The 17,873-nt window shown below is 36.5% G+C and overlaps 1 protein-coding gene and 1 pseudogene across 8 annotated transcripts in view; both read left to right on the forward strand.

Moving 5' to 3' along the window:
* SLC4A10 (solute carrier family 4 member 10) overlaps positions 1–17,873 on the forward strand; it is a 286,086-nt gene that overhangs the window by 186,905 nt on the left and 81,308 nt on the right. For all 8 annotated transcript variants that reach the window (XM_049106281.1, XM_025471057.3, XM_049106286.1 and 5 more), the window contains 2 exons: positions 6,667–6,813; positions 16,148–16,248. In XM_049106281.1, coding sequence (XP_048962238.1) covers positions 6,667–6,813; positions 16,148–16,248 — 248 coding nt within the window. The remainder of the gene's footprint in view (positions 1–6,666; positions 6,814–16,147; positions 16,249–17,873) is intronic.
* Positions 7,223–9,354, forward strand: LOC112674613 (UBX domain-containing protein 8-like; annotated as a pseudogene).

Genomic DNA, 17,873 nt, shown 5'->3' on the forward strand with positions numbered 1-17,873 from the left:
TGATATAAATTGTATTTTATCTGTCCAAATTATGTTTTATGGTTTTGTATGGATCTGTTATTGATATTTACACATAGGAAACCAAAAGCTAGAAGAAAAACACATTTTTCATCAATCTGAGAAAGAATCAACTTGATGAGTGTATTAGTTTCCTACGGCTACCACAAACACCACAAACTGGGGGATTAAAACAAAAATAAATTATTTTTTCACATTTTGGGGGGCCAGAGTGGGATATCAGTGTGTCAGCAAGGCCACATTCTCTCTGAAGGGTATAGGGGAGAATGTTTCCTTGTCTCCAGCTTCTGGTGGCTCCTGGTGTTTCTTAGTTTCGAGTGACAAAATTCTAATTTCTGCCTTCTTCCCCTGTGCCTCTGTCTTCTCCTTTTCTGTCTCTTAGAAGGATACTTGTGATTAGATTTAGGGCCCACCCTAATCTAGGATAATTTATCTTGAGATCTTTACCTTTATTACATCTGCAAAGACTCTTATTCCAAATAAGGTCACATTCTGAGGTTCAGGTGGACATGTTTTGAGAGGACACTACTCAGTTCATACAGTGAGTATCGCTTTATTGAAGAAATCTGGAAGAAGACAGGCGACTTGGAAAAGGGATTTATGAGAACCACAAACCTGAACTCTCTTGAGAAGACGTTCACAGTATCTTTGCTTTTAGTGTTTCTATATTGATGAATATATGACACTGTGATTTGTAGTCCACAATTTAAGTACTGTGACTTTTATGCACAGACATTTCATATTATGTTCCAAATATGCTACATTAGGACATAAGATATTTCTGGGGCATGGGCTGTATTATATGGTGAGAGGAGCATGTTATATCATGGGAGGGACGTATATATACTTAAGATTTCTCTTTTCCTGATTCTTCTTTTCCTCAATTAGGAGTCAAGATTTTCTCAAAAGAAAGATATCAATTCCACAGGTTTGGTTTTTTTTACTAATCGAGTGGCCATGGAACAACAGGGAAGCATCCATGTTTTTTAAATTATAGATTTAGAGTGAGAGCAAGAAAGGATTTCCATCTATTTCCCTGATTAATAAGAACTACCCAATTTGAGAGCAAGCATTAGTTATCTAAATGTGGGCTCAAACATAATTCCCTTTGACTTGAAAGTTTAGAGCGTAGTTTTAGGGCAATTTGTAACTCTCTGTGAGCAGTGGGGTAGAGAAGCAGAAACAGCCAGAAAGTTACTACAGAAAATGAGAGCAATTGATTATAATCTACTATTATATGTAGATTTTCAATACTTTTAAAAGAGAAAGAACTTTTTTTATTGTTCAAAACCCAGGTAGAGAAATTGTTCTGCTTATCTCATTGCTTTGAAGCAATGAATACTTATACTCATTAAGAACAAAATTTAAAAAAAAAAAGAACAAAATTTAATATGTCGATTCATAGAATTGAGTTAAGAAAGAGTATCAGATTACAGTATCAAAATGTAAATTCCATGGCAGCAGTTACCATTTATTATTCAATTTTGTGCCCTGATTTTGTCAGTTGCTCAAATAAATATTTGTTGACTGAGCTCTGTGGTTTTTCTCCTCTCCATACTGGAAACTTCTTGTAGGTAGTCAGTCTGTCTTTTCTTTTATCTTTAGACTTAGCATACTGTTTGGTCTTCAGTCAAGGTTTGATCTTTTTATTTTAATGAGTTAATGACTGAAAGTGCTAGTCATTTTAGCAATACCTGACATTGAATCAATTCAGTAAACTATTTTCTTCCTTTCTGTTTAGCATTAGTAGAGATAAATCATGATTTTGCTTATTGGCACTATTACCCATGTATTAATCCCTTAACATGCTTAAATCTTATTAAGCACGCCAAAGGGCTATTGTTTATATAATAGTATGCTGATGTTTATCATAATAGAATTTAAAACTGAGAATTTCTTAAAAATCTGTATTTATGAAATTCATTTAAAAATAACAAAAACAGTATCTATTAACATAAATGACAGTTTTATGAAAACAAAAGGAAAAACAAAAACAAAAAAATTACTAGGAATGGCATTGTTTTCCTTTTTCTTGTTCTGGATTTTTGAGCTAAGAATTTTCTCTATTACCCAGATTTTAAGTCAACGCTGACTCTTTCTGTTAATCAGCAAACATGCCCGATTATAGCAGCCACTTAGGAAATACCATCAAATAAATGTTCAGGTTTTCTCCATCATTAAAATGAAATCCCTTTCTGTTTCACATGGCATCTACCATTGAAGAACTGTTGATTGACTCTAAATTTCAAAAGTGTCTTTATTATAATGAGTTTTGGTCTCTATTTAGACAAATTCCTCCTTCATTTTGTTCTTTTTAAATTCAGTGATGTCAAAGAGGCAATGGGCCAGTCTATATAAGGTATTTGTAGGTCATATAAGGGCTTTGAGTTGGGAAGCAAATGGAAAGTTTTGAGTAATGACATGATTTATCCCGCATCTTAAAAGCATCACTTGGCTTGTGGAGAAGCAAGGAACAAAGCAGAGATACCACTTAAGAAGCATTGCAACAATTTAGGCAGGCAATGGTAATGAGAGAGAAATCAGGGCAATTCCACTTAAAATCCTGTTGGGATTTATCAAGGGGCTTGATAAGCTTATTCTAAGAAATATATAGAATAACAAAGATCCAAAAATAGTAAAAGTAGGCTTGAAGGAAACAACACATTTACTGAAGTTTCCTCCTAATTCACTGCTCTTTTTTTTTCAGCCTCCTCTTTTGGATCATTCCTTCTTCCCACCCACTGCATTGATAGGAACTTTGCTTCTTCATTATCCACTCTGGTTCCTACATGATCAGTTTCTTCCTCCCTGCTGTATCATATCTATCACCTTACAAAGATGATCTAGAATCTCCTGTCTTTTAAAAAGAAGAGAAAGGAAGGGAGGAAGAGAGGGAGGGAGGCAAAGAAGGAAGGAAGGGAGGTAGGAGGGAAGGGAGGAAAAAAGGAAGGGAGGAAGGAAAGAAGGAAGCAAGGAAGGGAGGACACTTCCTAGTGGTGTGATAGATATTAAATCCATGTGGCCTGCCTAGGTGATTCAGTCAGTTAAGCGGCTGCCTTTAGCTCAGGTCATGATGCCAGGGTCCTGAGATCGAGCCCTGCATAGAGCCCCACATAGGGTTCCCTGCTCCCTGTTCAGCAGGGAGCTGCTTCTCCTGCTCCATCTCCTCCTCCCCCTGGCTTGTGCTCTCTCTCTTTCTCTTGCTCTCTCACTCTCTCTCTCAAATGAATAAATAAAATCTTAAAAAAAAATTTTTTTTAAGAAATTAATGTCATGGTCACTGGCCTTATGAAGTTATCCTTGAGTCCTCTGTATCTTTCACACTCAAGTCCATTCTATCAATAAATCTTGCTCAACTCTCACAATATATCTAGAATCCTACTACTTTTGACTTTCTGAACTGTTTTCACCTGATTCTTACCCTTATCACCTGCCTGTGCCAATGCCCTCTAATGGCCTCTTACCTCATTCAGAGTAAAAGTCAAAATTCTTGTGACCTATAAAATCCTGCAGGATGACATTCTGCCCCTCTGACCTTTCCTCTCAGACTTCATCTCCTTGCTCTCTCTCTAGCTCACTCCTTCCCAGGACATGGCCTCCTAGCTACTTCTCGAATATGAATTACATACATGCTGTCACCTGAGTCTTTGCACTGGCTCTACCCTCTGTCTGGAGAGCTCTTGCTTCCAATATCTTGTTTTTTGTTTTTTGTTTTTTTTCCTGAAGTGTCTCATTGAGGCCTTCCTTAATCACCCTATTTAAGATTAGGCACCCTCCAATCATACCCTTATTCCTCTTTCCTGCTTCATTTTTCTGCAAGGACCTTAACACCCTCCAACAAAATGTATACTCACAATATTGCTTATTTTCCATCTCTCCCCTCCCACTACAACATAAGCTCCATGAGGGGATGAATTTTTGTTGGTTTTATTCACTGCTGTATCCTTAGCATAGAAATAGTTTGATAAATGTTAAATGAATGTTCAGAGCTCATGTTTTAGCAGGAAAAATAAGCACTAAGCAACTAATTATTTAATTAACAATTAATTATAATTATAAATACAGTGAAAACTATCAAGAAAAAGAATGTACTAGGAGAGTATTAACAAGATGTGTAATCTTGTTTGAGAGGGGATCAGGGAAGGCTTCTCTTAAAAGTTAAATGTATGTTGAAGTCAGAATGTTAGGTTCACTACATAAGGAGAAGGGAGAGGAGCCATTTAAAGTAATTAAACTACTGGGAAAATTGGTGATAGGAAATCAATAGTAAAGAATGTTTTCAATTTAAAATCAAACAAATTATGATATCTGTATCTTTGAGGAGTTTGAAGATAATAGGAAATCAGCTGTCCTGGATGAATTTAATTTATTTATCTAAAGCAGGTATAGGAATAGGAACATGTGATCACTTGAAGCAATTTTTTAAAAAGATTTTATTTATTTATTCATTCATGAGAGACACAGAAAGAGAGAGAGGCAGAGACACAGGCAGAGGGAGAAGCAGGCTCCATGGAGGGAGCCAGACGTGGGACTGGATCCCGGGTCTCCAGGATCACACCCTGGGCTGAAGGCAGCGCTAAACCACTGAGCCACCCAGGCTGCCGGAAGCAATTTTTTAAATTAAGAGATCAACTCAAAGATTTCCAAACAGTTGCTATTAGCAGGCAAGAGTAAAGTAGTTAAACTCTTGTTGGGATTAAAAACATTTGCAATTCTTAAATGTTCAGATTGGGTCTCATGGCCACATAAAACTCTTTAGAGGTAGATAGATAGCTGAGCTATAAACTCAGTGGCCTGTCGAAGGGAAATCAGTGTTGTCAATATTTTTTAAAAATTTATCTTTCCCAAGATACAACTAAACCATTAATATTTCTTTCGTGTTTTCACTTGATCCTGAACAAAGACTATATATTTATCACACCAATGATCTTTTGTGAAAAGTTCTTGCCTGGGAAGTAAAGAAAAAACCTTTGAAAATAATCGTTATCTCTTCTTCGGCAGTCTAGATTCAGTATCAAGCCAGAAACTAAAACAAATGGCCTAAAAGTAGAATAGAATATTTGAAAGCACAATTTCCCTGGGAATTCTGGAATATGTGGTCACTGTAATATGTAGCTCAGCATAAATAATAATTTAATAGCCCCAAGCATGATATATTTGTTCCATTTCATATTATATGGAATACAAAAAGCATCAGAAATATTTATAGTATAGATTTATTTTCCATTTATCTTTATTTTTACTTTCCTCATTTGCTGTGTTAAGTATATGGTTCTTCTGTGTGTTAGTCAGAAGAGATTAAGTTATGCTGTAGGAGTAACCACCTAAAATTTCAGTGGTTTAAAACAATGAGGATTTCTTTCTGTCATGAGTTGGCAGAGGGGTTCAGCTCATTATAGTCACTCAGGCACCCGAGCCCATAGCAACTCCATCTCAACTTGCATTTTCTCAGTTATTATAGCAGACAAAAGGCAATGTATTAACTTACACACAGATTATCATTAATTTCCATTTGACGGTGACATAGGTACACCTGAGTGGGACATACCTAACCCCAATATCAAGGAAGGCAAAGAAAGAAATCTTACCCTATGTCTAGAAGAGACAGAAGTTCTGTCAATAGCTTAAGTGACTACCACAGGGTGCTGTGTGTATGTGTGTAAATGTAACTCACCTTGAATGGAAATATGCTTGCTACACTGTATAGATATGACATATATCAAGAGAATACTAATTTATAACTTCATTATTATTTAAAAATTAAAAAAGTAAACCTTTTTAATTGCTTTATATGTTCCAGGGTATAAATATTGCTAAAATTTTTAATATATTCTATAAATCTTATTTCTATTTTTAAGCAAGGACTTCTTGGAAAGTTTGACTTACCCACACATAATATATAACCTTTACCAAACCTGAATGCTTTTTTTTTAAAAAAAAAAACGATTATATTTATTTATTCATGAGAGACACAGAATGAGAGAGAGAAAGAGAGGCAGAGACACAGGCAGAGGGAGAAGCAGGCTCCATGCAGGGAGCCTGACGTGGGACTTGATCCCGGGTCTCCAGGACCAGGCCCTGGGCTGAAGGCGGTGCTAAACCGCTGAGCCACCCGGGCTGCCCCAAACCTGAATGCTTTAAAAAAAAAATTTTTTTTAAAGATTTTATTTATTTATTCATGAGAGACAGAGAGAGAGAAAGGCAGAGACACAGGCAGAGGGAGAAGCAAGCTCCATGCAGGGAGCCTGATGCGGAACGGATTCTGGGACTCCAGGATCACACCCTGGGCCAAGGACAGGTACTAAACCAATGAGCCACCCAGGAATCCCCCAAACTTGAATGCTTAATTCTAGTTTAATGAGCTTCTCTTCTTATTCCTTTCCCTTTCTCTTACCCTTACCTCCAGAAATTTCAATATTCATTCTAGCATTCTAAGAAAAAAATATATCTGTATGCATTCATAGAATAAAGTAAATTATAATAGTTTTAAGTTAAAAACTTCTTCATTTAGAGCTACCTATTTCTTTAAATTGTTATAATCACATTTAAGATAACTGGGAAGTGAAAACACTGAACACATTAAAATTTTATAATTACTTTTTTATCTTTTATTTATTGTTTTTCTCTTTTTCTCTTGTCCTCCTATAGGTATTTCATGATGTTGCTTACAAAGCTAAAGATCGCAATGACTTGGTATCAGGAATTGATGAATTTTTGGATCAGGTTACTGTTCTCCCTCCTGGAGAATGGGATCCAAGCATTCGAATAGAGCCTCCTAAAAATGTTCCTTCCCAGGTATGTTTATTTGAAAATACTCTTAAAAATCTCACCTTTTGTTGTCTTTTACATACATGCACTGAAATAGTATAACTCATTCAAAAGGTTCAAAATGATTTAAATGATAACCTCTGTGATATTGTAATTTATAATTATAAATATATATTTGGTATTCATTCCCTTTTTGGCACGGAGCTCCTTTTTGTTGCTCCCCTTGAAATTTCCTACAAGAGGAGAGCAACAAAGATGTCTTTGTTATGTTAATTTGGCGACTTTTGGGACTCCCCACAGGATGGGGGCTGGTGGCCAGTGGAGGCAACTGTGTGATTAGAAGGTTGGAACTTTTAGGGAGTGAAAGGGCTGGAGATTGAGTTCAATCACCAGTGGCCAATGGTTTAATCAATCATGCCTATGTAATGAAGCCTCCATGGAATCCCAGAAGGACAGGGAAAAGAGAGCTTCCAGGTTGGTGAATATGTGGAGACTGGAGAGAGTAGCACATATGGAAAGGGTGTGGAGGCGCCTGCCCTTTCCCCATACCTTGCCCTGTGCATCTTTCTACTGGCTGTGTTTTTCTGAGTTACATGCTTTTATAATAAACCAAAACTCTGGAAGTAAAATGTTTCCCTGAGTTCTCTGAGCAGCTCTAGCAAATTAATCAAACCTGAGGAGGGGGTCATGGGAACCTCTGAACCACTCACTCAGAAGCTCACATAGCAACCTGGGGAGTGAGGTGGGAGCAGTCTTGAAGGAGTGAACCCTCAACCCTGGAATCTGATGCTGCCTCCCATCAAATAGTGTCAGAATTAAGCTGGATGGTAGCATTGCTTGTTGGTATGAGGAACCCCTTGTTCTCCCCACATTGGAATTTGTACCAGGACCTATATAACATCTCAGAAGCCAGGGGCATGAAGTTACAGAGTCTTTCTTGATGATATCCAACACACCTCACTGAGAAATTTGGTATATTGATGATATGCCACTAAATCAAATGGTTCCACATGCCTGGAAAAATTTTAAACCCACTTTAAAACATATTATACTGGAGGAAAATTAAAATCGTAATGAAAGTGTAAAATATGGCTTGAGAATTATCCCACTCCTATCCTTCCATATTTTGATATAGCTCTTTGAAATTGGCAATTATTAAGAAAATTCAACCTACTGCCCAGATATGGGGCTCCCTCCACCATGCTTCTTGTGGGGTTACTGGCACCTTCTTCCTCTCTGCTCCTCCTCTCTTGTCTCTGGAGCATGGAGTAGGATCCCTGATCTAGGAATTAAAGATCTAATTTTGCCGTGTGTCCAGATTTTCTTACTGCTTACTCTTCTTACTTTAATTATTTCTGTGAATACCTCATGGCTTAATTCATTTAAATCTTTCTGAGTGTATCTAAAAGAAAAAGAGAAGAATGAGAAAAAGAAAAACTTGTCACAAAAAAATAAATAAATAAAACAAGGAGCACAGGGTGAAAAGGCCAGTAGATACATAGTGTTCTAAAACCTCACCAGGAGATGAAATTGAGAAAACTGGAAAGAGTGCTTTTATCAGATGATGGGTGAAACCTGGAAGTTAAACAATGCTCATTAACTAGGGGGTGATGAAGATTTAGTCAGATATCTTTTGAAACATCAGAGAAGCTGCAGAGACTCAATGTGCCTAAGCCCCCCCCTTTTTTTTTTTTGAGAGTGAGAGAGCGCATATATGCCTGCATGTGAGTGGGGGGAGGGACTAAGGGGAGGGAGAGGCTCCCCACTCAGCCCAGAGCCACAGCGGAGCTGCATCTCAGAACCCTGAGATCATGATCTGAGCAGAAATCAAGAGTCAGTGGCTTAACCGAACTGAGCCACTCACATGCTCCAACCTGAGTTCTTAACCAGAGGTTCACCATCTGCTGAACAGTCCACACAGAAGGAGCTTCTTGATCTACCTGAAGAATCTTCCTGAAACAGCTGAAGAAGTAGTTATTACTTTCTAATGTCCAAGTGGGTCCTGAGAAGAAAGTTTGTTTAGTCTTGGAGTTCACAGGTCTTATTTGACTGGATGATGAAAATCAGGTACCACACATCTCTATACAGCCTTTCTACTTCGCAGAAGGTCCCCGGAAGTGGAAGAAGGCTGGTCCCTGAGAGATATAGGAATAACTGCGGATACTATACTCAATGTGAAAGAGAATGAGCAGAGCAACTAATTAAGAAATGAGAACTACCTGTTCTACATAAAACCCTTTATGCCATGACCTTACAGAACACTAAAGAATTCACATTAAATCATGCAGTACTTTGATTGAGCTCAAGGCAATAAGCGGTCTAATGTTGATATCCATGGGAACATGTGGATATATAAAGGATTGGAAAAGGATTGTTCTCTCCATATAATAGTTGTTGGAATGTGCCATCTTATAATGTACCAAATGAAAACTAGTTAAAAATATATACAGTAAGGCACTCAATAATTTATATTTTTCCTAGCTGACATCATTTATCACTGTTGAAGGACAAAGTCATATGACCTTGTTTTCTGCCTCTTTAGTCCACCTTGCCACACTAAACATTTCACTATTCAGTCAAACTCTTTAATGTTTAGTAAGTAGAAATATTTGTTTTTATATAGAAATGTCTATATATGTGGAAATTAAACTTTTAAGACGTTTCAAACTTTTAAGACGTTTGTTTTTATATAGAAATGTCTATATATGTAGAAATTAAACTTCTAAGATGTTTCAAAGCTCTTTAATGCTTTAAAGTTCTTTTTGATATCCCATAAAGAGTTAGTATCCAAAATATATAAAGAACTTATAAAACTCAATACCCAAAAACCAAATAATCCAATTAAAAATGGACAGAGGACATGAACAGACATTTCGCCAAAGACATCCAGATGGCAAACAGACACATGAAAAGATGCTCACCATTACTCATCATCAGGGAAATGCAAATGAAAACCACAGTGAGGTTCACCTCATACCTGTCAGAATGGATAAAATAAAAAACAAGAAACAGCAGGTGTTGGCAAGGATGTGGAGAAAAATGATCCTCTTGCACTGTTGGTAGGGATGCAAACTGGTGCAGCCACTGGGGAAAACAGTATGGAAGTTTCTCAAAAAGTTAAACGTGGAACCATCCTTTGGTCCAGGAGTCACACTACTGTGTATTTATCCAAAGAATACAAGAACACTAATTCAAAGGGATACATGCACCACTATGTTTATAGCAGCATTATTTAAAATAGTCAAGATATGGAAGCAGCCTAAATGTCCATTGATTGATGAATGGATAAAGAAGAGGTGGTATACATACAATGGAATGTTAGCCATAAAAAGACTGGAATCTTGCCATTTGCCACATGGGTGGAGCTAGAGAGTAGAATGCTAAGCAAAATAAGTCAGCCAGAGAAAGACAAATACCATTCAATTTCACTCATATGTGGAATTTAAGAAACAAAACAAATGAGTAAAGGAAAAAAGAGAGAGACAAACAAACGGACTTTTAACTATTGAGAACAAACTGATGGTTACCTGAGGGGAGGTGGGTGGGGGGATGGTGAAATAGATGCTGAGGATTAAGGAATGTACTTGTCATGATAAGCACCAGTTGATTAAAATAAAAACTTTTTAAAAAATCTAAATAAATAAAGTTCTTTTTGATAAGTGTATGTTGTTTATGTAACTAATGTCAAAATTTATTTAATTCTGTCTTGCATTAAATTGGAATATTTACAGGTTCCAGGTGGATCAATATTTTTAAAGATAAAACAGTGAAAAAATTTAAAAAAGGAAAATTCAAAGACATGGCTTGATCATATTATATGGAAAATTCCCATTACTGCTAATCATATTTATGATTGAGAATAATTTTTTAATTATGATTCTTAGGTATTACCTTGGTGTAGACATATGGTATAAAACTTTTAACAATTTTGCCTATAATTTCAATCATTATATAATTGAGAAAGGTAAAAATAAAGATTGCCGCTATTTTGAGGGGTCATTTATTTTTTATTATTTTTTTATTTTTTTGAGGGGTCATTCTTTAACTGTAGGCCTGACTGTGTTGAGATTGGTGGCCAAATGTTTGTTAAACCCACTCATTCATATTGCCACCTCTGTTCCTACTGAATATGCCTCCTGAAATCCTCCCAGTTGTCATCTACTCAGCCTTGTCTTGGGCTCTTGTCTCGGTGGAGTACAACCCGTCAGACTCTTCTGCTGTAGTTGACTCAGCCCTGGACGTAGTAGTTTTCCTGGTTAGCCAGAGGTGGGCAAATGAACATGTGTACCATTCAGTTGTGAGTATTTAAAAAGGCAGCTCAATCTCACTATCCATTTAAGAAATATGTACTGATGTTGTTTGTATTTCTGTATTTTCATTCTGAAGTCATTTCATAATTATTGGAGATAATATGATTTCCTTTTCTCGACAATTACAATTTTCTGATTCTATAGCTACAGCCACATAATTTCAGTTGATCTACTACCAAAATAAAAGAAGTTGCTTAAAGAGTAATTTTTAGGGTAACCGGTGGACTTATTCTTGTACTTGTAAACATCTTTGCACTTACAATATTAGAAAAGGCACTATAATGCCTCCTGAAGTAATAAGAAACTGATATTTGGGAAAATTCTATGAAAATATTAATAAATTGAGAGTGAGACTTTCAAAGTCACTTGTTAACACCATTTAGTTTTTTAAACACTAAAGCTTAAGTCAAACATTTTTTAAAACATCTTGCCTTTGAGGAATGATATTTTTGAAGCAAGTTGAGGCCTGGGAGCTCTCTATTTTTAAAATTATTTTTATGAGACTCTTTAAAATCAGGATTAATTATTGGATTCTGAGTATTAAGAGGCAGTAGTAGAAAGAACATTGAATTAGGAATCAAGGCACTTGGGTTCTGCTATGCTTCTTTACAACATTAGTATTTTTTAAATGTATGTTGTAATTGAATAACAGATACTATGAACTATGTTTTATTTCATTAAATGAAGCAAGATAAATTAAAAGATATTAATCACTCTGACTTCATACTCATTCAAATACTATTTTCCCCCATGGGATAATTTCTGTGGTTTTTATATTCTTTTGAAATCTTTTGAAACAGATTTTTTTTTTTTTTTTTTGAGAGAGAGAGAGAGAACACATATGCGTGGAGGTGGGGGCAGAGGGAGAAGGAGATGCTAGGCTCCATCTCACAACCCTGAGATCATGACCTGAGCCAAAAATCAAGAGTCAGATTCTTAACTGACTGAGCCACCCAGGGACCCCATAAATCACAGATCTTTAAACACTTTTTCCTCTCAGTTAAGAGAGGAATAGCTAGTCCCCTCAAATGATAACCTTAAAAATATTCTTTGGAACTTTATACTCGTCATTATGATCACTCCCTTTTGTAGACCCTAAACTTCACTTTTCTCTCATGCCATTTACTCGCTTGTTGAAACCACAACCCTGTGTGAATCCAATTCTTGGTTCTGCATTGATGCAGTTCAGTATAGCTGAAGGAAAAGATAACTACACTGACTGATTTTATTAATTCATGGCCACATACCTCAAGTGGGCCCTTGATGTTGCAAGTTCATCATGCTGTACTCCCCTAGTCCATGAATTCTCTCTAGATGACTATTTCACACGTTTTCTCTCCTCAGATCTTTAGCACATCCTTCCTGACTCTCACGTTCTGATTTTAACTTGCTTCCCACTTTCCTGAGAAATTTGAAATGATCAAAAGAGAACTGCCATAGATTCCTACTACCACGCATATCTGCCTACCAGCATCTGCACCCACACAGTCTGCCTTCCCATGTATTACTGATGATGAATTAGCCAAAGTTAGCATCCTACCTTTGCACCAGATCCCATCTCTTCAAACCTACTCAAAGACATTATGCCACCAGTTTTCCTCTTTCTCTCCTATGTCATCATTTCTTCTGTTCTGAGTTTTTAAATTTTTATTAGCACGCAACATTTTTATTAGCATGCAAACTTCTTAATTTGGAAATCTTAAAAAAAAAAGAACTCTCAACACTACAACTACTATCAGCCACTCACCCATTCCTTTTTTGCCTTCTGCAACCAAATGGCACAGGAATGGCCCTCTGTACCACCTGCTTCCAATTCCTTTTCTCTAAATCTCTCTTAAACTTTTTCCAATAAGGCTTTTGCCCCCATCACTTTACTAATATTACTTACATTCAGGTCACCAAAGATCTCCACAATGCCCAAACCCAATCCAATAGTCAATTCCCAGTCTGCATTTTATTTAGCCAATCAGGGAACAGCCTTGGACAGAGTTATGACTCCTGTTTCCCTGATATATTTTTTGCTCTTTGCTTAGCTCTCAAAACACTACATTCTTTATTTTTCTCCTAGCTCACTTTTCACTCCTCAGTCCCCTATGCTGGTTTCATCTTTTTTTCTCTGATTTCTTTAATTTGAAATGATGCAGGCTCAATCTTCAGCCATCTTCTCTTTTCTACCCACACTCATTCTCTTGGTAATGTCATCCAATCTTAGAGCTTTAAATCCTCTCCCAAATTTATTGTTCACTTTGAACTTTGAGAAGTATTTTTCCAAATTCCTATCCCATGTCTTCACTTGGATGTCTTAAAGATATCTAAAATTTGACATGTCCAAAGTTTGAACTGAATTGCAGATTGTCTCATTTCTGTTCCTATATACATCTTTGCATTTATGTGGGGAAAGGCAATATAGTGCTTCCTGAAGAATACAAAGAAACTCCAATCTTTTTGCAAAGTCTGTTCCATCTGTACCTTCCTATATTGGTAGGTCCTTAATTCCAATCTTACAGGTGATCAGGCCAAAACCACTAATTTTTTATTTATTGTTGGATTTCCATTCTGCCAGGAAATACTCTTGGCGTTGCCTTCAGTATTTATCTAGAATTACACCATTTCTCATTGATGCCACTGCCACCATTCTAGTTCAAGCGACTATCATTTTCCTCCTGGATTATTTAAATAGTTTTTAAACTGATCTCCTTTCTTCTGTCCTTAGCCCCTGTGTTCTCAACATAGCAGCCCGAGTGACTCCAAGTGAGATAATGCTGCCCCTTTCCTCGAAACCCTTTAACACTTTCTCGTTTCACTGAGAATAAAAGCCAAATACTTACAGTGATTTACTAAGCCTATACATTTTGGCTGTTTTTTACCTCTTCAAATGAACTACCATTTTCTTTCTTGCTCACTCCTCTCCAACCATGTTGGCTTCTTTGCTTCCTATTCTTCAGACCCTACAGCCATACTCCTGCCTTGACACTGTCCTATTGACTTTTTCTGCCTGGATAGCCCTCAGTTATTTTTACGACTTATTCCCTCAACTCCCTCACATTTTTCTCAAATGATGCTTTCTCACTGATCCTACCTAACCATTCTGTTTATAATTGTCACTCCTTCCTGCCTCACTACTCAACCCACACCTCAGACCCTCTTTATTCTAAATTTTTTATTTTTACATAGTTTTAATCTTTCTAACACACGATAGAATTAATTTATGTGTTTAATTTGTTTATTTTTTGCATTCCCCATTAGAATGTGAGCTCCATAGTCCTGATTTTTCACTGGTATGTTAGTGGTGAGAACAAGAACCTGACACAAATTGGCTCTCAATAAGTATTTGGTTTTTTTTGTTTGTTTTATTTTAAAAGATTTTATTTATTTATTCATGAGAAACACAGAGAGGAGGGAGAGAGAGAGGCAGAGACACAGGTAGAGGGAGAAGCAGGCTCCATGCAGGGAGCCCGACCTAGGACTCGATCCTGGGTCTCCAGGATCATGCCCTGGGCTGAAGGTGGTGCTAAATCACTGAGCCACCCGGGCTGCCCAATAAGTATTTGTTGATTGAATAAATAGGTTGTATAATTTGAGTAGTCAAATATATACTCAGTCATTGATTTGTTTTAAAATACCAAAATACCTGTGTTTCTGAACAAAAGATATTTCCTGTATTTTCCTCAGAATATTCATCAGTACTGTTCATACATCTTTTTCACATACTTTCCCCCCTTACTATAAGATAACACACCTAGATGAAACAGGTACTTTAGAATGGCAAATATCTTTCATGATTTATTATTTGGCTGGTTGATATATAGCTTTTTCCATTGTAAGGCAATGAGTCAACATAGCCAATAAGGGATAATTACCCAGAAGACCAAATAATATCATTTGCTTTCTGAGATTTGTGGAAGCTAAGAAGTATTTCCTGGATGACTGTTGAGTATTAAAGGTACTAGGCCATTCTTAAAGCCCTTTATGGACATATGATAATTACTTATATGTAAAGGCAGTTCCTCTAGCAGTTGACAGACATCCTCTCTATTATCTTTGAACTTTAGTTTAATGTACCTATTGATGTACTTGGGAAATTGTAAAAAAATCAAGCAATGAACTTTTCTATATTTTGTGCATTTCAAAATCTATTTTTCTCATGTTTTAAACCTGTGCCATTTTACCTAAATGTCCCATTGTATATGAGATCATTTGATAATGATTACACTATTTTGGAATGGCAGTCAAGTGAAAATTTTAATTGCACCACTTTAAAATGTTTTATGATCTTTTTAAGCCCTTTTGAACACATTGGCATGCTCTAAGATAACTGATTTTTAAAAATCTCCATCACCGACAAAAGTGGGTGGGTAAGACAGCACTTACATAAGCCTCAGTTAATTTTTCAATGGTTCACGTAGAAGTTGCCTTTTGTAAAAATCTTTTGAATCTCTTTGTGTCAGAAAAAAACCTATTGTAAATTATTTCATGGGTAGGAAGATATCAGCCAGAATAAAAGAGGGAACACCCTTAAAAATAGCTAACAGTAATAGTTTAAGTTTATTGAAGAGTTGAACCATGCCAGGCATATGGCACCGCCATACCTAGTGCCTCCTCACTCCAACCTACTCAGCCTTCATCTCTCTCTGTCCCCTTCCTTTCCTTCATTTGTCTTCATACTTCTATCTCAATTTGACATTAGAGATTTGTTGTTTGGCTCCACTAAGAATGCTTTTTCTTGCTCACCTTTGCCTCTCTAGCATCCATAACAGTGTCTGGCACACAAGGCACTCAATGAAGATTAGTTGAACGAATGAGCACATGTTCATCACTTTATTTAATTTTCTCAATCACACTGGTGTAGATGTCGTTATTATAAATAGTAAATGGAGGAGGGAATTGAACCTTTAGGAGGCTAGATAACTTGCTAGAGGTCATGCAGCAAATGAGTAACAGAGCCTGGGTTCTTAGCCACTCTGCATTTTGCCTCAAGGGAAAAAAATTTGTTTTTGTTATTTACAACTAGCACCTGAAATTAAAAAACAAAAACAAAAAACTTCCTGCAGGAGAAGAGGAAGATTCCTGCTGTACCAAATGGAACAGCAGCTCATGGGGAAGCAGAACCCCACGGAGGACATAGTGGACCTGAACTCCAGCGAACTGGAAGGTTAGTGAAACGCACTTGTATGGGACTTAAAGGCCAAGTGAGAGACCATTCTTTGTGTCAAGAATTGCTGTTTTGAGATGTAATTTTTTTTATACTTTGAATACCTGTTAATGAATACCTATTCATTTGAGTACCTATTTATTTGAATACCTAGTACTTGAACACCTATTTAATTCTAGTTAATTTGATTTCCTAGTATTTACTAATGATTTTTGTTACTATTAAACCAGAACAGTGGATACACCATTCCATTTTATCTTACCTAGTCTTTCATTTTGCTGTGCATAAAATGAATTCACAGATTCTTAGAATGAATAAGAAAACTGTCAGTTGCCCCTTCTAAAAGAGCCTGTTGAAAGCTTCAAGTTCAAGATGGAAATAAAAATAAATACCATGAACTCAGTCTTATAGACCCTATCTCATTACATGCAAGTAGGATGTATATAATAGTATTTTTTATTTTCATGGTTGTAATTTGAAAGAGCTATATGATTTATTTTTCTAATCACACATCTTTGAAGAGATGAAAGCTTCAATTTATTTCTTAAAATGGTTCTTTATCGTTTTTTGACAGCTTGTCTCTCTCCAAGCAATGTGTGAGCAGAAAATCAGAAAACCTTGGGAGGGTCTGTCTTCAGGGAATATGTGCACACAGCCTCCATTAAAATTGAAGGCAATGGCAAAGGTTTTGCAGGATTGGTACCCCTCCTCTCAAGGCCATTTCCTGGACTGCTTTCACTGTGTCCTCTAAACCGACTTTCTAGTTTCTGATAACTCTGTGCATTGTAATTCTCCTCTGTTCTTTCCCTTTATCTATGTTTTGTCTCTGAGGAAATGTCCTTGAATGTCTTCCTCGGGCTCCATACATAATTTGAGATGATTCAAATAGTTTTTTCCTTTTCCCTTTACTGGAAGCGTGGTTACTCCTTCTGTTTGCTTTCATATGCTGTCTTTTTATTTTTGGTGGCTCTTTTTTTTTCTCTCTTTCTCTCCCTCTCAGGTGTAACATGCCACATAGCTTAGATTTTTTTCGAAGTTCACTTTTCCTTACTGCTTCCTAAATCCTCCCAGGTCACCAATATCCGGTATCTTCGCTTCTCCAGAGTTCTTCCACAGATTCTGTTGCTGACATGACTTGAAGTATCCATTACTCATCTGCTCTCCTGGAGTTGCTGGTGTACATCTGGGCTGCTCTTGCACTGTTCTCTGCAATGACCTCCCACTTCCGGATTTAGATTTTTGCTGCTAAAAGCACGTTTATTACACAGTAATATAATAGCTACTTAGACTAATGTATGCCCTAATAAGTAATTAATTAAAAAACAATGGTCTAATAGAAAGGACTATCAAACCTATAAATATTAACTACTATGTAATAGTTCATAACCACCTCAAAATATTTGGGGGATTAGATGGGATATAAATTACAAATGAATGAATAATTAGTAGATTACATTTATTTTGAATTGTGACTTTGATAAGTTAACAAATCATTCAGAAAAATGATCCTCCCCAAATAAAAACTATGTAAATATTTATCAGACACAAGTAGGGGAACCTAAGATGATCTTTGTTTGTGTGAGTTTCACAGGTTCACTATAAGCTCCTTTGAGTTTAAATGTCGT

This window comes from Canis lupus, chromosome 36, assembly GCF_003254725.2.
Source record: "Canis lupus dingo isolate Sandy chromosome 36, ASM325472v2, whole genome shotgun sequence".
Classification (NCBI taxonomy): Eukaryota; Metazoa; Chordata; class Mammalia; order Carnivora; family Canidae; genus Canis; species Canis lupus.